The sequence below is a fragment of the Exophiala bonariae genome (assembly GCF_035927105.1).
Source record: "Exophiala bonariae strain CCFEE 5792 chromosome Unknown scaffold_31, whole genome shotgun sequence".
In the NCBI taxonomy this organism is placed as follows: Eukaryota; Fungi; Ascomycota; class Eurotiomycetes; order Chaetothyriales; family Herpotrichiellaceae; genus Exophiala; species Exophiala bonariae.
In genome coordinates, this window is record NW_027042506.1 from 394,234 (window position 1) to 416,869 (window position 22,636).

At 50.1% G+C, this 22,636-nt stretch overlaps 8 protein-coding genes across 8 annotated transcripts; 2 read left to right on the plus strand and 6 right to left on the minus strand.

The window, feature by feature from the left end:
* Positions 1–249: 249 nt before the first annotated feature.
* Positions 250–3,045, minus strand: LTR84_008473 (uncharacterized protein; the record flags this gene model as incomplete). Its single annotated transcript, XM_064852018.1, has 4 exons — positions 250–1,331; positions 1,384–1,817; positions 1,889–2,848; positions 2,915–3,045. 4 exons carry the CDS (start codon positions 3,043–3,045, stop codon positions 250–252), a joined length of 2,607 nt encoding a protein of 868 aa, XP_064701923.1.
* Positions 3,046–4,654: 1,609 nt separating this feature from the next.
* On the plus strand, positions 4,655–6,655 carry LTR84_008474 (uncharacterized protein; the record flags this gene model as incomplete). The annotated part of the gene is made up of 6 exons (XM_064852019.1): positions 4,655–4,877; positions 4,947–5,059; positions 5,124–5,542; positions 5,594–5,839; positions 5,902–6,337; positions 6,431–6,655. The coding sequence occupies 6 exons, from the start codon at positions 4,655–4,657 to the stop codon at positions 6,653–6,655; spliced, it is 1,662 nt and encodes a 553-aa protein (XP_064701924.1).
* Positions 6,656–6,881: 226 nt separating this feature from the next.
* LTR84_008475 (uncharacterized protein) lies at positions 6,882–8,806 on the minus strand (the record flags this gene model as incomplete). Its single annotated transcript, XM_064852020.1, has 2 exons — positions 6,882–8,604; positions 8,688–8,806. 2 exons carry the CDS (start codon positions 8,804–8,806, stop codon positions 6,882–6,884), a joined length of 1,842 nt encoding a protein of 613 aa, XP_064701925.1.
* Positions 8,807–9,821: 1,015 nt separating this feature from the next.
* LTR84_008476 (uncharacterized protein) lies at positions 9,822–10,487 on the minus strand (the record flags this gene model as incomplete). The annotated part of the gene is made up of 1 exon (XM_064852021.1): positions 9,822–10,487. One exon carries the CDS (start codon positions 10,485–10,487, stop codon positions 9,822–9,824), a length of 666 nt encoding a protein of 221 aa, XP_064701926.1.
* Positions 10,488–11,469: 982 nt separating this feature from the next.
* LTR84_008477 (uncharacterized protein) lies at positions 11,470–12,816 on the minus strand (the record flags this gene model as incomplete). The annotated part of the gene is made up of 1 exon (XM_064852022.1): positions 11,470–12,816. The coding sequence occupies one exon, from the start codon at positions 12,814–12,816 to the stop codon at positions 11,470–11,472; it is 1,347 nt and encodes a 448-aa protein (XP_064701927.1).
* Positions 12,817–14,729: 1,913 nt separating this feature from the next.
* On the minus strand, positions 14,730–15,689 carry LTR84_008478 (uncharacterized protein; the record flags this gene model as incomplete). Its single annotated transcript, XM_064852023.1, has 1 exon — positions 14,730–15,689. The coding sequence occupies one exon, from the start codon at positions 15,687–15,689 to the stop codon at positions 14,730–14,732; it is 960 nt and encodes a 319-aa protein (XP_064701928.1).
* Positions 15,690–17,200: 1,511 nt separating this feature from the next.
* On the minus strand, positions 17,201–18,675 carry LTR84_008479 (uncharacterized protein; the record flags this gene model as incomplete). Its single annotated transcript, XM_064852024.1, has 6 exons — positions 17,201–17,563; positions 17,616–18,023; positions 18,076–18,274; positions 18,328–18,352; positions 18,409–18,476; positions 18,533–18,675. 6 exons carry the CDS (start codon positions 18,673–18,675, stop codon positions 17,201–17,203), a joined length of 1,206 nt encoding a protein of 401 aa, XP_064701929.1.
* A 1,312-nt stretch (positions 18,676–19,987) lies between these two features.
* On the plus strand, positions 19,988–21,806 carry LTR84_008480 (uncharacterized protein; the record flags this gene model as incomplete). The annotated part of the gene is made up of 5 exons (XM_064852025.1): positions 19,988–19,998; positions 20,050–20,119; positions 20,172–20,252; positions 20,308–20,658; positions 20,709–21,806. 5 exons carry the CDS (start codon positions 19,988–19,990, stop codon positions 21,804–21,806), a joined length of 1,611 nt encoding a protein of 536 aa, XP_064701930.1.
* Between the last annotated feature and the right edge of the window lie 830 nt (positions 21,807–22,636).

The following is a 22,636-nucleotide window of genomic DNA, read 5'->3' on the forward strand; positions in this document are numbered from 1 at the left end:
ATATGCGAGGTGCGAGTCTACTCAGCACCCCCTTCGTCATGAGTAAACTGGATAAGCCAAGGTGAAACCAGAGCAGTGGTGCACACTAGGAGATGCATCACCTACGGGTCACTCATAAGAGGTGTTGTTGCAGAATTCTCTTCATGATATTTTTCAAACTTGAGTCAACTCTTTTCACATCCACGTGGTTATATGCAACTGAGTGAAGTGTTTGGTCTGGAGAAGATGTTTTAACTTATTGCCCGCACTCTAGACATCGTTGCTTCCAATTGAGGCAGACTCTGCGCCGATATAGGTCCATCGTAGCTCATCGTCCTTCCAATCTGTCCCCGTGACATGAATAACCTTGTCCTCCCCTGGCAAGACATCAAAACCGTTGTCCGAGAACTTGAGCCAATCCTTTTTCTCCTCAAAGACGAATCCATGCACAGGCTTCTCAGTGCTGATAGTGACCACGCCCTTTGACACCTGAACCTTCACTTTGCGATCGGCAAAATCAAGATACTTGTAAGGATGGGGCCAAGCAGTCCCTGTTGTGACTGGTTTCCCATCGACCGACAATGATACAGAGATGACGTATGGATCATAATTCTCGTCGTCGAAAGGCTTAGTCCGGTCATAGTCAGCACTCACATCGACGTCTCCTTGCTCAATGATATCGGTTGTCGAATTTGGTGCGATTTCAATGCTCTTTTTGATGGTCGAGGCAAGCTCCTTCCCCGTCTTGATGGACAAGAACCGGATTGTCACTTCACCCTGGACCGCTACTGTCCTGGAACTGGCGACCCACACATCATACTTCCTGTCCCTTGTAGCAATGGTGGGATCGACGTGACCAGCAGTCCAGTCAATGAATGGTCTGGAGACTCCGACCGCGACGGGTTCCAAATTTCGCTTCATGACGTAGAATGCTGGCTTCTTCACGAGATAGTAATCAGCCACCGCCCAGGACATCGTAGGCCAACAGTCATTGAGCTGCCACACCAATATGCCTCCGGTCTTCCTCGAGCCAGGTTTTCCCCAGTCCCGTCTCCACGAACGATACGCATAGTCCATAACATCTGCTTGAGTCATTTGTGTCAGATGTGTGAATGATGGCAAATCGTATTTTATCTTGAAGTTTTCCGCAACATAAGTCAGGAGTCGACGTTCATGGTCAATAGCTCGGTTGTGATAGTCCATGACCATGGAGCCTGGATATTGTTGTTTCGGGTCGGTTATCGCAGACTTGATCGTCGATAGGTGCGGGTATGCTTCCATGCCGAACTCGCTCACAAAGCGGCCGCCCATGGTTGACAACTCCTGGTATCTTCGCATAAGGCCATGCCAAACTATAGTAGAGGTCGTTAGACTGAGAACATTTGCAGATCAGGGGGATCTTACCGTTCCACTGGTGAATATCACCGACCGTTGGATCAAAGGTCTTCTTTCCGTCTCCCCAAGGGCTGCTAGGGTGATACACGGCACCGGGGTCTTCCTCCTCAACAAGATTGGGCAATTGGTACTCGTAGATATACCTAGCCGGGAATGTGCCTTTCAACCACGACTGTGGGTCTTTGTCCCCGTCATAGTCATAATCCAGATCATATCGCTCCTGAATCTGGTAGTCCTCATTGTTGCCAGCCCAGATAACCAGTGACGGGCGGGTCCGTAGCCGCCGTACATTATAGCGAGCTTCCTCGTCGATCTGCTTGAGGAACGAAGGATATGCTGGGTAGCTGGCACAGGCGAAAGCGAAATCCTGCCAGACAAGGACCCCAAGCTCATCGCAGGCATCGTAGAAGTCATCTTCCTCGTAGATTCCGCCTCCCCATATCCTGAAATTGGTCAGTATACAATTTGACAATCCTGGGCACAAGGGTAGATGCAGTAGGAGAGGAGCACACACCTAGTCATGATCTGATTTCCCTCAACCATCAACTCCATCCATTTACGATATCCATCCCGGCCAATCCTCGGAATAAAGCTATCCGCTGGAATCCAGCACGAGCCCCCTGCGAAGACGTCGACGTTGTTGATGCGGAAGTAGAATGACTTGCCGTTTTCATCTTTCTCCTGAATCAACTCTACCTTTCGGAAACCCGTGAGCTTTGTCTGAGCAGACTGCTCGGACCCATCGACGACCAAGCTGGCTTTCAGTTCGTACCGTGGTTGCTTGCCATATCCATGAGGATACCAAAGTTCAGGGTCCCCGAGTTTGAAGTTGGTCTTGGATAAGCCAGATTTGTCGATGTCGGCCTGAGACTCGAAGACATTTGTTCCGTCTAATGACAGACTGAACTTGACCGTGGCCGTCTCTGCCTTGCCGGCGTCCACACGAGCCAGTAATTGGCCACTTACAACTTTCAAGTCTCCACTCACCTTCGCCTGGAACCAGACGTCTTCCACCCGGGTATTATATGTCTCGAGAAAGATGGGTCTCCAAGGCCCAGAAGTGGTCAAAATCGGTCCCCAGTCCCAGCCCCAATGACACTGGGCCTTGCGAACCGGCATCCTACCAATCTCGGTCTGATGAGCAATGAATCTATGCTCATGCTCATGTTCTTTGACGAGTTCACGACCACGAAGTAGCGCAGAGGCAAAGATGATTTCAAGCTCATTATCGCCCGTTTTAAGGTGGTCGGTGACGTCCACACGATATTCGAGGAACATATTGTCCCCCTCGAGGATATTTGAGCCGTTCAATGTGACCGTGGCATACGTGTCCAAGCCCTTGAACACTAGGTCAGTCCGCGTGCTCTTACTACCAGTCTCGGATGGGGACTGGAAGGTCGTGCTGTACGTCCATGACTTCTCCGCCATCCAGCGTGCGGCGAGCTCGTTCATGTTGATGAACGGGTCGACGATTCTGTCAGGTCATTCTGTGAGTGATGGGTGCGGCTATCAATTGGTGGCATATACGCCTGTCACCTACTTTCCGTTCTCCATCAGATCAAGGTGGACCACCGTCGGTACCTTCGATACAGGGAGCCATGCATTTTCAGAAGTGTCATCAGTCTGCTTGAGCTTCCACCCGGTGCTCAACTCTTGTGTCGAGGACGGCATTGTCTTCGATTCCTAACGATGTTACAGGTACGTCGACTTGTTATCCCTGTGCGTCAAGCCGAGATGCTAGGAAGAACGAGTCATGAAGAAACCTCACAGATTGGAGAGAGCACATGAAGGGATCCTGTTATGTAGTCCTCCCACCGGAGAAACACTGTGTCCAGAGGAGATCCACAGAGTACCAAGAGGGAGCAAACCCCTACGCCTACCTCGTACACCAGTCCATGTGGGCTATTGCGATTGGACGATGGCCATCGACTGATGGTGCTTCCGCCCTGCGTGGAGCAGCAGAATCAGCCTAATGTCAATGTCGTCCAGCGGCTTATACGAACCGTCTGGGTGAGTGAAATCTGTTGCCTTTCACCTTGATTAGCCTTCTTTAGCATATACTTGAGCAGAATTGATTATCATTTAGGTGAAGAAGCGCAAGACGAAGGATTCGATACTCGAATCATGCATCTTCGTAACGAAATCGGAACCTCGGGCCAGAAGTCGTGGGGTGATGAAGAGGAAGCATGGCAGCCAACAACCTAACCCTTTTTAGATCGGAAATATAAATTGTCGAGCTGGAGAGAGTTAAGATTTTCTGGCAAATCCATTTCTGGCAACGGGAGTATGAAAGTCCGGTAGGATTTGGTGGGGTCCACGGAGCAGTGATTTTCAATTGTCATTTCAAGCGATGATTAGGATAGCCTGGCAAAGGGCGAGGCTGAAGTTCTTCGCGGACTCGAAACGTGGGAGCCAGCCAGAAAATATACCTTGACAGAGGTAATTAGCTGCCGCATATGTAATGTGATGCTCGCACTGCTTAGGGGGTTGAAGACATCCTATTCTCGAACCCCGACTATTCCGTAGGACAACCTTCGTGGGACGAGGCTGAATGGAAGATTTGAAGTTTTATGACCCGGGGAAGAATTATGTCCACTGTATCGCCACACTAATTTTGCAACACGAGCAAGCCGGTGGCATCTAAGCGGAACTCACTATTCAAGCACTTGATGGTGCAATGCGAGTCTGGCCCATCGCTGCTTCATGGAGTGGACAATCCAGCAAGACGAGCCCTCGAGCCCAGTTGATGTCATTAGAAAACGATCATCTGTTAATTAGGCCACTATGGTTGTCTATCATGGGTGCCCTGGTAGCACCTGTAACCTACCCGGTGATCAAACCACTCCAAATGAGAATAGCACCCCGTATCTTGACATATGATAACTCGCCTATGTCCGCCTATGGCTAGTATTGAGAGTGCTGGGCGCTATGCAAGTCCCCCTGTGCCCTTCGATGTCCCATTCATTCCATGCAAGCTCATCCCCGTGGGGTCCAAGGGTAAGTGCCATTGTCCAATGCTTGGTCAACAAGAAGAGAGAGCTTCTCCCAACCTCGTCTGTCCGCATACCTCCACTTGCCCGCTCGACTAAAACATCATTAGTGGTAATTTGAGAATGATAGTCGGCCGTCAGCCGGTGGAAGTCGGCTTGGAACTGAACTCATAAGTACAGTCTGATCAACCCTTCAAACTTGATCACTTTTGCCATCTCTGGTCAATTCTCTTTCCCTGCAGCCGATTTCGAACTCGTTTCTCCTTGTGCCAGACTTGTCTTGGTACAAGATGGCGGACAAATCTGAGCCCCGAGAGCAGAATACGACGGACGGTGGCAATGGCCGCCCAAGTCATGAAAGCGATCTCAAGGTTGTTGAGGTGCATCAGGTCGAGGGCATCGATCCCACTCATGCTGCGATCATGGCAACGAACAAGCCTAATCAGTGGGGCAAGGGCTATATCAGATTGTATATGCTGGCAGCATGCATCTTTCTGAACTCTACGATGAACGGTTCGTTCTCACCCACAGTCGCTGAACTCTGAATGCCGAGTCACCTGGCTAACTATGGGATTCAAATAGGGTTTGATGCGTCGTTGTTAGGCTCGATTAATGCTCTTCCCAATTATACTTCGTACTATAACCTACCCAAGAAAGGCGCAACAAGTACCGGCATCGTCTTTGCGATCTACCAGGTACGTTGGTCTACCTCTTCGGCTCCAATGACACCAAGGAGCCAACAGCTGATATCTGACTTAGGTCGGACAAATGGTTGCCTCATTCTTCATTTGGATCGCCGATTGGAAGGGGCGTAAAGTCCTTATCTTCATTGGTGCAGTTGGAGTCTGCATTGCCACCGTGATCACTGCGACAGCGAAGACACTCCCTATCTTCATCGGTGGACGATTCTTGCTCTCCTACTTCGCCACACTGGCTCACATGGGAGCGGTCCTGTATCTCGTGGAGATGGCACCCACCAGATATCGCGGCACACTTGCTGGCTTGTACAACACCTTCTACTACTTTGGCTCCATCCTTGCAACCTCAGCCGTTTATGGAGCACACTTACACTTGTCGCACAGAGGCAATGATGATTGGAGGATCCCACTGTGGTTGCAGATGGTGTGTCCAGGTATCGTAGCCAGTATTGTTCTATTCTTCCCGGAGTCTCCCCGATGGTGAGTGAAACCCTTCCACAATATCTCCCGCCGAAGCTGAACGTGAATTAGGTTGGTCGCGAAGGACAGACACGAGGAAGCCAGAGCGGTCATTGCTAGATACCATGCCAACGATGATGCTGACCACCCCCTCGTAACTTTGGAGATGAAGGAGATGATCACCTCGTTGCAGTATGAGGGCATGACCACCTGGAAGGACTTCTTCAATTATAAATCCTTGGTCAAAACAAGAGGCCGCAGATATCGACTGATGCTGAATGTGACATTTGCCTGGTTTGGCCAGTTCTCAGGAAACAAGTATGAGCTTATGCTACTCTCTTCCCGCCACGATTGTTGAACCAATACTGACCCCTGTAAAGCATCGTATCCTACTACCTACCAACTCTACTTGCCAATGTCGGCATCACAGATACCAACATGAAACTGCTCCTCAACATCATCTACGCCTTGGATGGCTGGATCTTCGCAACGATAGGAACTCGTTTCCACGATGTCATTGGCCGCAGGAAAATGTTCATGATCTCAACCATGGGCATGGCCATCGCATTGTCAATTACAGCAGGTACCGCAGCGGATTTTGTCAACACCGGGAGCAAGACTTCCTCGTCTGCCAGTATCGCATTCATTTACATCTTTGGTGGAATATTCGCATTCGCATTCACATCCATGCAGCCTATTTATCCGACTGAAGTCATGACGAACGACATGCGCGCAAAGGGCGCACAATCGTACAAATTGATTTCTGGTGCCTCTGGCTTCTTGAATACATTCGTTGGTCCGATTGCCCTCCAAAATGTAAGTTGGACACTCCAGACTCCTCTTTGCGCATACAGCATCAGAAAGAAACTCTCTGAGCTCAATTGGTACTCAAACTGACGTTAATAATAGATTGGTTATTGGTTCTATGTCTTCTTCGTGTTCTGGGACATTTTCGAGTTCATTTTCATCTATTTCTTTTACGTGGAGACAAAAGGCGTCTCGCTTGAAGAATTGGAAGTCATCTTTGAATCCAAGAATCCGCGCAAAGCAAGTACCGCCGTCAAGAAAGTGAAACAACGGACATTTGTAAACGCTGAGGGCAATATTGAAACGGAGACAAAGGAGGTGGTGTGAAGCAGGACGAGTCGAAACCGAGGTTGGTCAAAGACGAGGTTTGGAACAATTTACGTGCCTTTGGTTCACTTTGTTCGTATTTGCAGTTGATAGTAAGATTTTGGGAGTGGGATTCAGGCCCTTATTCCCAGAGATGATGTCGGAAGACCCTCCAGAGTTACTGGATCCCGTTACTCATGAGGGGTAGTCCCAAGACCAGGCAATGCATGTGTGTCAATCGAAATTCTCAATGAACAATCCAATTCGTGTCCCTGAGACTCTCGTCATCAACGAGGAATTCACTCCAATCAATGTCATCTCCAAATGTAACTTGATCATCATACCATCCGAAAAAGTTCATATCACCATCAGATAGTGATGGTGTGCGACGAGTTTCTGCATTTGAAAGTGCGTCGAGAATTGCGACAACAATGTGTCTTGATCGATCGGCCGACCTCATCCAAGGTTCCATCTGGTGGAGTAAATCAAGGATCTTCCTCAAGATGTCTTTCGAGGCAGGATTATTAGATTGAACCTGGTCACCGGTCCTTTGTGCAAGGGTGAGCAGCGGGACCATAGCAGCCTGGAATAAGTACCACGAGGCATTCCACACGTGAACCCTGTTACGGGTCCAAGTCTTCGATATTGCCTCAACAGCATCCACGGCTAGGTCATGGCAAGTATTGTGAATCAAAAGCTCTTGGTCTTTGATTTCATGTATTGATCCCCGTGGGTTGAAGCGATGAAGCTGCACTGGCCGGTATAGAATTAAGCGGAGATTTATGTACCGATTGTGCATAAAATCTCGCGCGATCAATAGATGACCAGGACATCTGTTCGGTGACTTGAGGACATCAGGTAAACTGGACTGCCAATTTTGTAGCTCTTTGTCAAAAGCAATCACTTCTCCAAAAGTCATGCGCCCGATCTGGGCAAACCGATCTTGGATACGGTTGGCTAGAAGACAAAACTTCGCACTGGCGTCCAAAGAGATTGCAGCGTTATCCGCACCATTCACAGGAGCTGGTAAGTGAGTGTCCATTGAGTTTGGATCCCATCGTCCAGCTGTAGGCCGACCCATTGTCATAGATGTCCATACGTCAAAGCAAAATAGGCTCCACCAAGTACGACGTCTTGTCTCCGTTTTGGATAGTGTAGACTCGTATGCAACAGAATCTCCACCAGGAGGACTTGTGAAAGGGGGGTTGCTTTTCCTTGCGTCTCGATGCAGGCCCAAAGCGAAAGCCATTCGATAAGCGGCGCCTAAAACAGCTGTTGCCATGTTTGGTGAATTCATGTACTGCAAGTAGCAACCACCCAGGAGGCACAAGGCTTGAACACTTTCTAGATTGCCAGAGCCAAAAGTTTCTAAAGTCAGATGTGTTTGTGCGCGGTGGTAGTATAGCTTGTGCATGGATTCGTGCCCTGCGGCGATAGAGCCCATCGTGCATACCATATTGAACAGCCCTTGCCAGGAGGCTTCCTGTTCACTCGCAGTCTGCCATTTATATTTGAATTCGGCCTCATTGAGCATCGGCGCAACACAGTGGCTGAACTTGAAATATGCATCTATGCACCTCGCGTCGTCCTCATGACTAGGGTTCGTCTGCTTTCCGACTTGTAGATCCAGAGAGGGCGTAGGCCACTCTTGGGCACTTTGGGCGACACGAAATCTGGCGTCCGGACAAAGTCTAAAGATCGTGCGAAGTATGGCACTGATAGAGGCAGCGCCAAGATACGACCTACGATGCTGGTCATATGCAAGCGACACTGCATTGATGTCATCACTTGACAGCATCGATTCGTCTGCGCCAGGCTGTAGTTCATCCCAGCGCCTGTCAAACTCGTCTCCATTTTCGGAGATCTGACCTGAGTCGTCAATATCAGACTCTGGGTCGACAGAACCGTCATTGATTGAGCTTGCTGATAAGAGCCGGAGCAGCTGTTCCCTTGTCTTTCCTCTCAGATCGCTGATATCAGTGGAAGGAAAGAGAGTTGAAAGTACATCTTTGTGTGCCTCAAGTCCAGTGGATACTTCCTGATGCTTATTCACAGATACAGCATGTCGACGAGAACGGTGGCGGTATTCGCAGGCCGGAGCCAGCTTGTTGAAGCGACAATTGGCGCAAGGTTGGCAACCGTCACACTTGATCTTTCGTCTTGTGCACTCATTACACGAGCGATTGACCTTGCGAGGAAATTTGGGCTTCAAGGGATTTCCAACCCTCGTGGCTGGGAGGTTTTCAAAATTAAAAGTATGGAACATATGAAGGACATACTCGGAACTGGTGCATTTCAGGCGGATCTCGAAAGGCCTCAGTATCTTGGGTGGTGTCCAGGAAATGGATGCTTCTAGATTGATGGCCACAACATGTCGGTCTCAGACTTTCCAGTATTGATAGCTGGCTGCAACTTTTGCTTCCGACTGGGATGATGTGTCGTGCCCTCACTCTGTTGAAAGTAGCGCAGGTGTGGAAGGTGTTAACTAACATTGGAACAAGAAGATGGGCACGCTTGGAGTCCCCTCAAAGTCCCCTCCATTTATGGCGCCCTCCTTTTGTTAAGAATCTTTTAAGTCGGTTTAAGCGAGGATGACTATGGAAGGTGCCGGAATTCCGCTTTTAAAGAAGCATTATTTGCAACACCTTGGAATTTATTCCTCCTCCATGGTCTGGTCAAAACTCTCGCCAATCGAAGCAATATACAATTATGGAAGATGAAGCAGATGGCTTCTCAGTCTTCCTCTAAGGCGCAGATCTGTCGATTCCGATGCTCGAACAAGATCAACATTGAAGGTGTTACCTGTCTTGTAAGATTGAGCCAGTCTGGTAAGCTATCCCTATTCCGTCCAGGCGCATCAGACCCAGGTGGCAGCGGCCGACACCCATGATCAATAGAGTGATTACGGCCTCCGCACATCGTGGGAGCATGCCCATGGTCGGATGTACATTAAGGTCGCTATTTACATATGATGCCCTCAATATTTCATGCGGCAGACTCAATCATTGCAGCACGACAGATGATGACGGACTACCAACCGTCACCAGTCAAGTGAGTATTCATTCCGATACCCTGGCAGTTATCCAGCCTCCATTGAACAAGGAATTGGGGTATTATGGACTAGAGAGTGTTGCATTTGAAGGGCGCACAGAGTGCTGAGATCTCGCAACGTCAAGCGAATCCTCTGCTAGAGGAAGTCCTTTAAAGCGTCGTCTAGCGTCCTAGCCTCCCTGAGAGGAACTGCATCGCCCTTTTTAGCCAGACCAACTCTGTTGTGCCAGACCACCTTCATTCCTGCGTCTGTCGCCCCCTCCACATCTCCCGCACTGCCGGCAACGAACAGGATCTCCGAGGCATCGACACCCAGTGCCGGGAAAATAGCCTGATACGCCTGCGTTGCGGGCTTGTAAAACCCGCTCTCCTCTGCCGTGACAATGGCATCAAAAACATTCTCGCCAACTTTACCTGCGGCAATACGGCCCAGATGCTTGGAACAATTCGTTACAACACCAAGTTTATACCCTTGGGCCCGCAACCGCCGTAAGGCGTCTCCAGCCTCTGGCCACGGCTTCATATTCTCCCATTCACGCAACAGATTTTTCGCAACCGAACTGGGAAGCCCGACATCTCGTGCGGAGATTTCCACCAGATCTTCATAAGGAACGTAGGCACCTTGGCCAAAGGTGACTTCCAGATATCGCTTTCGCCAGACTCTGCCTTCTTCTGGGGTTCCTGAAGGGGTGGAGGCATCCCACACTGTCCAGGAATCGAGTAGAGCCGTGAGCAGATCAAATACTATGGCTTTCGGTTGCCAGCCTGGTGTTGTGCTGTTCGTCGGGGTAGATGGAGTCATTGATGCAGAATCTTGGTCCATACCAAGATTGGGAATGTGTCAATTGAAGTCCCTGAGACCTAACCTGCTTCTCCAATGAGCAGAGTAATGAGCTTTTTGTGAAATAGTAAGTACTATGCGACCCGGCTCAAACTCTCTTGGACGGTATATAGATTTTAACAAGGCAGATGACAAACAAGCCCAGCCATCATCGGAGCGACGGCCAACCCATCCAAATACCTTTGAAACCCCTTTATATATCGGACAGTGCCTATTCAATGCCCCTCCGAGAATTACCGCTTTCTTTACAGTGTATGGCCGAAAAGCATTGCGGAAGTCTGCGGGGAACACCAAAGTGACGTTGCATATCGTACGGTTCAGTCGGTCAATAATTTGCCCGACGAATTCAAATCCCCACGTTTTCACAGGCCATCACATCAAGATGACTGGCACTGTCGTAACATCCCGGGACAGAGGTTCGACTTGACGGTATATGAGGCAACCAAACGTTCTCCTGGAACGACGGGAAGGAATAACCTTGTTCCTACCAGTCACTGGTTTTATATACCCCCGAGGTACTCGGCGGTGTGCGGAACGCCCTACGTCGAACGTGTGGCATTAGAGATGAAATGGTAAAGGAAATTACATTGCTGGCAGTTTCTACATTGCTGGCAGTTTCTACATTGCTCGAGGTACTCGGGGGTGAAAGATCCTCACTGCGTCAAGGGATGAACCTCGACTGGCTTTTTACCTCAATAGGTGAGGAGGCACCTGAGACTAACCTGGCCGCCATATGTTGATGACTGACCAGCATAAATCTCGGGCTTCCGTCGAATAGGTGTGGATAGACGGGAAACCCGCATCCCATCTAGCAAACGCTCAGGACCCATCTTTTCATTTGACGGGTCGAGACTAACAGCCCAATGCCACGAGCTGAAAGTCTACCCGAGCACTCTCTTCCTTGTGAATGCATCCGGCACACAAGCTACCTGCGTTCTATTCGTCACAGGGTGAAAGCCTTATCGACACCTTCCCAGTCTAGCATCATGTCTTTTTGAAATGCTTCTTCGTCACCACTTGGGTGATGAGTGCAACCTGCTCCTAGCGACAGCCATGCCTCTGTCTCGGAACCGATAATATCGCCATCAGGTCCCTGGTCACTTTGGTCGCTCGGCACGATCTCAATGGTATGCTGGTTGATATAATACCACGCGCTATCTCCATCTTTGCCGTCATCACCGTCATCACCATCGTCTTTCGTCTGATACCCACCGACGGTTATCCTGTGGCTGTGCAAGAGCTCGACAACCTGCGTGATATGCTCTTTCCAGCTCTGCACCTCGTTGGCATCTACAGCCTCTGCTCTCTCCTGTTTCTGCTTCAGCCAGTCTCCAAGACTGTTTCCAGAAGGTAGCTGGTTGAGGAGTATTCCGACCACTCTCGAACTGTTGTCATCAGCGGCAGTGCTGATGATTTCATCTGAGCCTTCTGGGACATCTGATTCTCCCGCCGGAAAATCATTGCGAACTTCTGTTACCACGACACCTTTGAGCTTTCTTATGTGACTAACTCCAACATTGCTGGGGACCGAGACGTCCTCAGCGGCGGTAAACAAGCGGCAATAAGCATTAATCTCATCCACACTGCCATTCGTCACAATGTTCTCGGGCATAAGCGTGGAATTGCGTTCGCAGCAAACAAAGGTATAGATAGTTCCATCCGGCGCACGGAGTGAAGAGGGCGGGTGCCTCCAATCGTTGTCAGCCCCCAGGACTTCGAGATCCCTCGCGTGGTACACAGGTAATTTGTCTTTGATGCCGTCCAGGTCTGGCAGATCCCGTATCGACTCGGCAGGCAGAGGCCAATGCTCATAAGTCGGCTTTGCAATTGGTCCCTCGCAGATCTTCACCGAGACACCACCACCATCAGTCCCCACGTCTTCTTCAGTAAGGCTCGAGTCCTTCTTGACAACTTCAAGCTTATAACTCGGGGCTTTCAGATACCCCTCCAACATCTTCCATCTCCCACGGTCTTCGCCGCCATCATCCCCACGGACAAGCTTTCGAATGGTTCCAAGACACGCAGAGATGACGAGCGTGCAGAGATCTTCCCACTGTTGAACCCAAGGGGCGACTTTGCCCGTATAAGGCTTCACTTCTGGACTTTTCAGAAGAGGGATCCATCTTTCCGCAAAACGAGTTCCGTCGACAGCACTACCTGTGACGTGAATGTCGAAGCGGGTTCCGGAGCGATAGAAGTGAATCCAGCATTTCTCGCAGCCGGCTTTGTCGTCGTGCGATCCATACCGGACTATATGAGGGACGTCGTCAATCTCGAGGACGGCGGACATCTTTTATGATTCTGCTTCTCAAGGACCGGATATGAGATGACGACGAGCAAACCTACACGAAGCTTGACAACAAACGCAATCAAGTGAAAATAACAGTCAGAGAGAAGAGGCACTTTGAGATAAATTGCGCACTTAAATACAGGGGGTGATCAATGATCAGTGTACAATTACCTCAATCCTTTTTCTCCATTAACCTAACAACAGGGAAAACAAACACTTCCCTGGTACTCTCCATTAACCTAACAACAAGGGAACCACTGACCTGGTATTCTCCATTAACCTAACAACAGGGGTCTAGTTAGGTAGTGACCCAGTTAGGCTGCAATAATATGCGCCCCGTGGTCTTGGGTTGCCTGAAACCCATATCCCACGGGGGCAGTGAAATATCGCCACTATCCGTACCAACCCAATTACAGCGGTTAAACTATGTTCGGGCGCCGCTGCACTGTGTCGTCAGTAGCGTAGTAGTTGTTGCGTGGACCGAGCAGTACCCCTGGGATGTACGTAGTCGATGATCTCCAATTATTTTCTCGCGCTGGAAGGCTGGCTCCTCAAATACTGTCTACGAGCAGGTGTCATACTCTTCTCTTTCTAGTTAGGCGTCGCGGGTCACGGCCAGTGACTTGACCACATCCGAGTAGGTATGTAACTCAACTACCTATGCCAGTTGAGCCGTGATTCGATATGAGTTGTGACGGACGTTACCTAGCAAGCAAGGATGGATCCGTCGCTGAGGAGGACACGCCTTCCCGCGTGCGTGCGTGCGATACGAGAGCTTTCAACGCTGTCATGATGGATGAGTATCAGGCTACTTCCTGGCCTGCCCTGAAGAGAAGAGATGAGATGAGACCAGAACTGCATAAGTGTACAAATATCACGATGTATCCGCCCTCAGCCTGATTGATGCTCGCCTCTTTCTCTCTATATGTATGGATGTATGGATGGGTGAGAAAGGAACAGAATTACCCTGGGCATGTGTAGACCACAAGCAAGCAAGCTTCTACTCCTCTTGCATCCACCCTGGGGGAGAGCTACACGTGTTCCAGTTGAGGCGAGCGTCAGAATAGCAAGGAAGTTGGTTGATGGTGCTTTTGTGTCATTGTTTTGTTGACACTGGTCAGGAATTCTTGACCACCTAACTCCCAAGGGAAGGCATATGGGAGAGACAGAAAGAGAGGTCAGGTGTCCTGCGGGCATCTACAGACTACAGTCGCCTATCGCATGAGTATGCGAGCTCCTGCTGGGTAGATAGACCACAAGCGATACAACTCGACAGGCCGTAAGTGATTCCTCTTGAAATCGTGTTCGGGGACGGGATACAGCCATGATTAAGGTAAATAGAGTTAATTGACGTCTTGTATTTTGATACCGAGAGCTCAAGCTATTATTATTGATTGGGTTGTCTCGTTCAGATCACCAACCGACCAACCATGAATCCATAGGAAGAAAGAGGCCACCCAGCCTTGCTTCCTCTGTGGTCTAATGATACATGCTGACCGCGATAGTCGCTTGAGGTCCCCATCACATTCCATGTCTCACTGTAAAGCAACTTCACGTTGCTGCCAAGGAGTCCTTTCGCGCATCGCCTTCCCATTCAGGACTAGGCGTTTGGAACGTTGGAGAAGGATTCTCACGTGCCAGTGTCACAAACACCACATGCCAGCCCTCTTCGTTAGGCCAAACCCTCTTACAGCATCAGTCATCTCCAAAAGATGGTGTTTTCCGAAAAGCACCGGGAGCGTCCGGAAAAATGGATGTCTCGGGATCCAATTCAATTATTCTTCGGACCTTTCAAGCTTGATATGCTTGGATTGGTGTACCTGACTCAGTTTGCTGACTTGTTGATTCAAGTAGAGCTAAAGACAGGGCGAATAACTTTGGTTTTTGGGCAAGATAGTTGATGCATATTTCGTTCAATCCAGATCCATGCCGCCATGAGCAACACCGTTGGATTGAGGATGCTGCAGTGAACCATTCTCGATAGGTGCCTGTACAGCTTCTGGATGAGGAAATTGAGGCTGGACGCTTTCGGGTCCTGGAGTTCTCTCGGCTCTCAAAATCTCTTCACCTTCAAACGCCATTGGATGAGATTTGAGGTTCTGTAGGCAAGTCTCCCAGGTGCGGCCAACCAGCTTTCCTTCTAGTAAATCTTCACTGAACAGGAAATACCCTTCTTGGCTTCCGACGAGATAAGCGTTGAGTCCTGAACTCTTGAGCAGAATTTGAGCACCGTGAATGTTCCTTGCGTAGTGATTATCCAGATACCGCGCCCAACCTCTGGCAGCAGCTTGAATAGCATCATCTTCAGATTCGATTTTGGTCCAGCCAATTCCCAAAGCGATCGTGGCTTCATCACACTCTGGACGTTCAGTTGCGGTTTTTGGAGGACTGGCGGGTGCAGTACCCGCAAGGGTATCGAAAGGAATGCGGATTGAATGTTGGGAAAGTCGTACGGATTTGCGACTGGTCGGCATCTTAGGACGAAAATTTGCTGCAGCGATTTCTTCTATCAAGGCTGTTTTCTCTGCCTTTTCCTCGTACCAGGTACCGGTCTGGCTCTCTGCCGAGACGGAAACTCCGGTTTTTGGATTTATTAGAACCATTCCTTCTCCATAGATTGGCTCCTCCTCAGGTATGGGAGCGGGCGCATCAGCAGCGGTAAAATAGGAACCGTCTGTTTCAAAGTCGAATGAAGTATCGTCGCGCGACCGTTTTCTGGACGGGTTTGTAGAGATTGGTGTCATGGTATCGACTGGGGTCCATGTGGTGGAATTATGAGCATATGAGGTGGGTGAAGGCTCGTCTTGATCCATGGCTCTTGGAGTGTCGGTCGGGGTTGGAAGTTGAATTTGATCAAATGTGGTAGAGGCCATGATTATCAAATGATGACGCTAATATCGCTTGGTATTACATATGCGACCTAGGTACGCAGGAGGCAGCGCCTTCAGAGACAATAGATCGTGGAGGTACAGCGAGGCAGTGTATGGTATTAAGTAAATAGTATAATGGTGGAGATATTCACTGCTGGAGGGTGGGAGTGGAAGTGGGTGAAGAGGTGGCAGTGATGGATTTTAAAGTCAAGGTGAAGGACGAAGGCGAAGCAAGTGGTACTGAGACAGGAAATGATGGATGAGGAGAGGCAAGAACGAGAGAGGTTGAAGGACTGGGTCGCATTATTGAAGAAAGGGAAGTCTGGGCTCTTGCGGTCTGAGATGTGCATAGGACAAGTAACGGATGTGAGTGAGGTCTGGTTCTGGTCTGGTCTCGCTCGATATGCTGAACGCTGAACGGGTCGCGGCAACCTACAGAATTCGGGGTTGCCTTTTTGGCCTCGCTCAGCTCTGACCCTGCTTCAAGTTTTGCGAGAGGGTTGAAGCACCAGGATAGTCCAGGTACAAGGAAACCACTGACGCTGGATAATTGGACCATAGCCCACAATTCCCTGGGGCACTGACGCATGGCATGCATAAGCAGAGACGGGGCGCCGAGGGCTTGCAAAGAGCGGATACAGTCAACGACAAAGAGCATCAAGCCCAGTGGACCAGAGGCTGTGGGCACGGCAACGATCGAACCACTGGGCGTCCCCGGCGTCGGATGCCAGAGAATTGAGGCAATTGGATCAATGCTCGACAATAATATTTCTAGGCATGCCGTCCAGTGAACGGGCTTCCCTAGAGGATCACTCACAGGGTCTCTCCAAGCTAAACTGTGCTGGGTGGAAAATCACTGCCCTAGCTTCCAAGGGCACAAGCGAAGACCAAAAATGCTTGAATGTGGGGGAGAAAGAGAAAGTCCTCCGACCCGATGGATGGAAGGCGTTTTCTTGGGGACGCCACGCAACTAGTGCAAGCCGCTGGTCGATGGATGATCACGTGCTTGAGGGTGCTTGAATTGGGCGACGAGCAGAGCCCGAGGATAAGACACCAAATACTGTACATGAATACCTTGGACTACAGAACATTGCTCGGTAACCAAATGATATTCACGAATCATTGGATCTTCGGATCCTGTCCTGCAGTGGCACATGCTCATTCATCTATCATACGCTACGCTGGAGGTCGAATCAACAAACTCTATGCCCATCTTTGTTACAAATGTACAGGAAGATTCTATCCGTAAACACCGTGATCCAATCTCTGTTGCTCCTGATCATTGATACTCCTCCACAAAACCCAGCCGGTATGTTCAAGAGAGGGAACACCGGCAAGATCACAGAATATCATACAGCGGGACAGTGTGGGAGCCAACTCTTTCCTCTTCAGGAATGCAAGTCAAACACAATTACGTCGCCTTTTCATCTTGAAACACAACAAGTCCAACGAGACACTTAGGTACTGCTTCCCTTGCCCCGTTCATCGGACAAACCATGATCTAGAACATCGTCTCACGAGCCTAGGCCGGTGGTCAACATGTTCTTCAAATTGCTTGTTTGCTCGGGGGCATAGGTGGGAGCCAGTCCTCCAAGGAGCATGAAGAGAGTCAGGAGTACCAGTCCAAACACCAAGGCTTTCCGCATGGCGGGCCTCTGCACGCCAAATTCGGACCAAGCACGGCCACCTTGGCTGAGGTACTGTTTGAACAGATCAGCTCCAAGCTTGTAGTAGAGCAATCCTCCCAAGGCGACAGCATAGCCAAAGAGTTGCGTCTTGGTGACTGGATTCCCCCAGATGGCCACAGACAATCCGACCAGAAGGATGTCTTTGAGGATGCCACAAAGTGTAAGGACCAGAGACGACGTCTTTCCAATCTGCGATTCGTGTTAGAAGATTCGAAATTGCCATGGTCAGAGCCGAGCTTACCAAGAAAACCACCGAGACGTTCAGCAAGAAGGCAACCATTGCGTTGGCGATCAATAAGAAGATGCCAACATCATAAATATTCTTCATGGTCATGCTGGGAACTTCGAGAACCAGAGCGGTAATACCGTTCATGACAGCGCAAACCGGAGCAAAATAGTAGAGGGAAACCAGTGGGTCCATTTTGTACTCGGCCGAGCTGAGTAGCCTTTGTACCATCACTAGGCGAGTGCCCTCGGTGATGATGGCACCCACTTGATAGAGAACACCTGTGAGAACGAACTCGAGTTCACCATACGAGGCGATGATTACGCCCACGACAATGAATGAGACATTTCCCAATGTCTTGAGGTTGGGAGGCGCAATTCCCATGATCCAAGAGATCAAGAGAACAGCAACGGGCATTGTAGCCTGACCTCCGTCAGCTTTCGGGTCGAGTATCCAGTTCTTCTCCCACACTCACCTTTAGCATCTGAATGAACGACACGCTTAGATAGAGATAGACCTGGTTACCGCAGATCAAACTCAAGCTGAAGAAGAAACCGATAGGAAGGATCGCCCGGATGTAAACTCGGCCAGTCATCTTGACGGTCTTTCGTCCATCGAGCAGGGTGGTGGTTCTTGCGAGTACCTGGGTCATGAAGGTTGCGAAGCCCATGTGCCTTGTATTCTGCGTCAGTAAAGAGCATCCTAATGAGGCTGATGAAGTACATACCATGCTGTCAACGTGATAGGGAAAGCTGAGTTTTTGCGTCAGCATAACGGCATTAGGATCAATTATTTGGGGTGTTCTCACCGAAGCCCAATGTGCTCAGTAGCCATTTGTTAAAGAGAATGACACCTCCACTGAACCCGATCCATGTCCTGTGAAAGTCGTTAGACTGAGCAATCGATTACGCCGGGTCTGGAGATTGACGTACGCGACATAGACGGCGGGGTGTAGAGATGGTGCTGCGGGAGCGGCCTTCTCGAGAGGAGTGTTTGTCGTTGGCAGGATAGAGGCAGGCTCAGCACTTCGCACCTGTTCGCCCGAGAGACGGGCTTTCTTCTCAATGTCGGCCATGGGGAGAGGAGAGGGCTGACTGCGGTTGAGGAATTCTTGAAAGGAGAAGGGTCGAGACGACCTAGAGAAGGTCTTTGGCTGCAGCAGATTGGCGGAGAATCAGGTCAACATGGGAAAATCAGAGAGACTGGGATGGAGCAAGAAATGTCCAGGGCAACGTCGACGGCGCAAAATTCAGAAGTCGCAGGAACGCGAATGTGAAGAAGGGAGATGGCAAAGCTGGTTGCTTGGATACTGGACAGATTGTGTTGGGCATAGTACGGTAGGCGGGATCAGATACTCCGTAATTTAGCAGCACGAAAATGAAAAATGCCCACTTTTCTGGCAAAGAATCATGACGGTCCAAGAATGGTTCGCCGGTTAGGCGATGGTGGGACTTGACTGAAGGGGGCACTACGGGCACTAAACTGAGTCTACGTTGACGGTTTCACCCCTAAAAGGACCTGGAGGGGAGTGCGAGGCTGGTGATCTGGGCGCTGCGTGGCTAAACAACGTCTGATTGTTGGCCGAAGGCCCAACAAGCCCGGATAGTGCCCTTCCATTCACCAATCGTTGGGCTTGGGGACTTTTGCGACCCAGCCGCCCTTAATCCTGTCATCATTCATTCTGCGGACTACTCGTACGAACGGTCTTTGACGGTTTCAGGCTGTAGAGTCCGCCACTGCCAGTGACACCATATGATCAACTTGACTCGACACGCGTCGTCTTCCATGAGAGGAAGAACGATTAAATACCTTGTCTCATTCAAGTTACGCAGGATTCAATCCGTCACTCTGGATTCTCATGACGCTTCATTCCCAGGGACGAAGGGCCAACATGTCCGTACTTGATGCAAGCATCAGTATGCGTACTCGTAGACTGCAGTCGATGGCGACGAGGATTAATTATCCGCGCCACGATTCCCTTTCCCGTCGCCTTTTCTCCATCGCATCTCGCCATGGACTTGATAGACTTGTACCCGGTAGAATAGAGATGTTGTACGAATAGGCTTTGTAGCAGTCCTCGCATCTTTCGATCTCTGGGGTTTCCTTAAAAGCTCTGTACGAGGTGTCATGAACTGCTGGCCCCAGAGAGATGAGACCCCTGCCAAGACTGACCAGGTTATCGGTGACAACCGCTGCGACGGCAGCCATGCAACTTTTTTTTGTAGTCGATGGTCGTATCGAAAAGGACTCCCCACTACCACTCCCGCCACTATTTACCAACATCACCGCTGCCATCACCGCTCAATTGTGTTCGTTGTTCCCAAACTTGAAATTGTTCTCTCCCTGTGCCTCTCTTCGATATCTCTTCAGCCAGCGCAGTAGTGCCAATGCCTGATATGTGGGTTGTATTCCACTCCCCCTAATCGAGCACAACTAACACAATCCATAGTTCAGTTGACGTTCTCGTCATTGGCGCAGGGCCCACGGGTCTGGGTGCTGCCAAAAGACTGAACCAAGTCGTACGGTCAACCAAAAACTTCTCATGCTACTCGAGTACCTAACCGGCCACAGAATACTGCTTCATGGCTGATCGTCGACAACAACGAAATCCCTGGCGGCTTAGCCTCAACAGATGTAACCAAGGAAGGCTTCGTATGTCTCCAAGCCTCGACTTTCTCCAAACCTGCCACTAATCAACAATCTTCAGCTCTACGATGTTGGAGGGCACGTCATTTTCTCCCACTATAAATACTTCGACGACTGCATCGACGAGGCTTTGCCCAACGAGGATGACTGGTATACACATCAGCGCATTTCCTACGTCCGGTACAAGGGCCTCTGGGTTCCCTACCCGTTCCAGAACAACGTCTCCATGCTCCCCAAGGAAGACCAGGTGCTATGTATCGATGGCATCATCGATGCAGCTCTAGAAGCAAGAGTCGCAAACACAAAGCCCAAGAATTTTGACGAATGGATTGTTCGCAACATGGGAGTGGGCCTTGCAGATGTTTTTATGCGACCCTACAACTTCAAAGTCTGGGCGGTTCCCACAACAAAGGTGAGTACAGTTGAGTCCGGACGATGTGCTGCATACTGACCTGGGGGCAGATGGGAGTCGAATGGCAAGGCGAACGTGTTGCTGCCCCCAACGCCAAACTAGTTACGAGAAATGTCATCCTCGGGAAAGTTGCCGGTAACTGGGGTCCTAATGCGACATTCAGATTCCCTGCAAGAGATGGCACAGGTGGCATATGGATCGCTGTAGCCAATACCCTGCCCAAAGAAAAGAAGCGATTCGGAAAGAAAGGCGCGGTCAAGAAAGTCAATGCTGACAAGAAGGAAGTGCTTCTGGAAGACGGCACCACTGTTGGCTACCAGAGGCTCATCAGCACAATGGCTGTAGATTCTCTGGTAGAGGCTATGGAAGATGAGAAGCTCGTCAAGCTCAGCAAAGGTCTCTTCTACAGCAGCACGCATGTCATCGGAGTGGGTGTCCGTGGCTCTCGCCCGGAGCGTATTGGTGACAAGTGCTGGTTATATTTCCCCGAGGACAACTGCCCATTCTATCGAGCGACCATCTTCTCCAACTACTCTCCATACAACCAGCCACAACAAGATGTCAAGTTGCCCACTCTACAGCTGGCTAATGGATCTCGGCGACAAAGCATGCAGGCAAAGGCAGGACCCTACTGGTCAATCATGCTGGAGGTTTCCGAGTCCAGTATGAAACCGGTTAACCACGACACACTGCTGAAAGAATGCATTCAGGGCCTCGTCAATACTGAAATGTTGAAGGAGGACGATGAGATTGTTTCGACATACCACCGCCGATTCGATCATGGATACCCTACCCCATCGCTCGAACGAGAAGGTGTGCTCAAAGAATTACTGCCAGCTCTCCAGGACAAGGGCATCTACAGCAGAGGGCGATTTGGATCATGGCGATACGAAGTCGGGAACCAGGATCACTCATTTATGCTGGGCGTGGAGGCGGCAGACAACATTGTGAATGGAGCGGCAGAACTCACACTCAATTATCCCGACTTTGTGAACAGTCGCCAGAATACGGAGCGACGTCTTGTTGAGGGCGCGCAGCTGTTTGGAAAGAAGGCTAACGACAGCAATGTTGTTGTTGGACGACGAATGACGGGTGGGAAGGCTGAACTCGGAGGCCGTGTGGAAACCAGCAGTGCCAAGAGGGCCTGAGCAGCGGACGAGATCCTGGTGCTTCCTATGATCCTTACCAAATTCCATGTCGACGAGAGCCACGCACTAGACCTAGACTATTACCGGGGATGCTGGTCGAGTCCATTTTAGACAATCGACACACAACTGTATGGGATCGAAGACGCGAAATAGAATCAAGGCCGATATAGAGGCTTATCAGACGCCCAAGGATGGTTGATGATGGTAGAAAGCAAGGAACAATCAGGTAGAAACGCTAGCCGGTTTGCCGGTGGGTGACCGGCTTAGAATAGATGTCATTGACGCCCCTTCAAAAGCGCCCGCGATTTATATGTAGGTACGGACACTTGAAAGAAAATTACCTTTCCCAGGTACGAGGCCGAGTCAACAGCTTGCCCGTGAGCACTGCATGGAAAGCTGATCTCGAACCCCATGGCCGGCTGGCAACCAGCGTGAAAGTCAGGTGCCCCACCTCTACCCAGCCAAACGCGGGGAAATGGACAGTGAAATTTTCCAGGCGGTCAGGTGGTGCACGAAGACAGTCATCAGCTTCGAGAGAGGAAGGTTGATCCAGCCTATTGGTAGCGAGATCAAGACGGGAAGAGGATAAAGGGGCAAAGGAAGTAACCCAGCTGGACAGTGCGGGATCCTAGTTGACATGATAGTTGCATACGACGGACTGAGCAGAATGGGCCACGTGAGGGAGGAAACTTTTTTTCAATTCCAGAATGTCGACAAGTCAAGGAAATTGATTGCGCAATACTTCCGGGGGCCATGGTGATGTGTCGTGATGCGATATGAGGTAAGTAAAATCGCTCATGGATGGAGTTGTTTGAGATATGGAGACAATG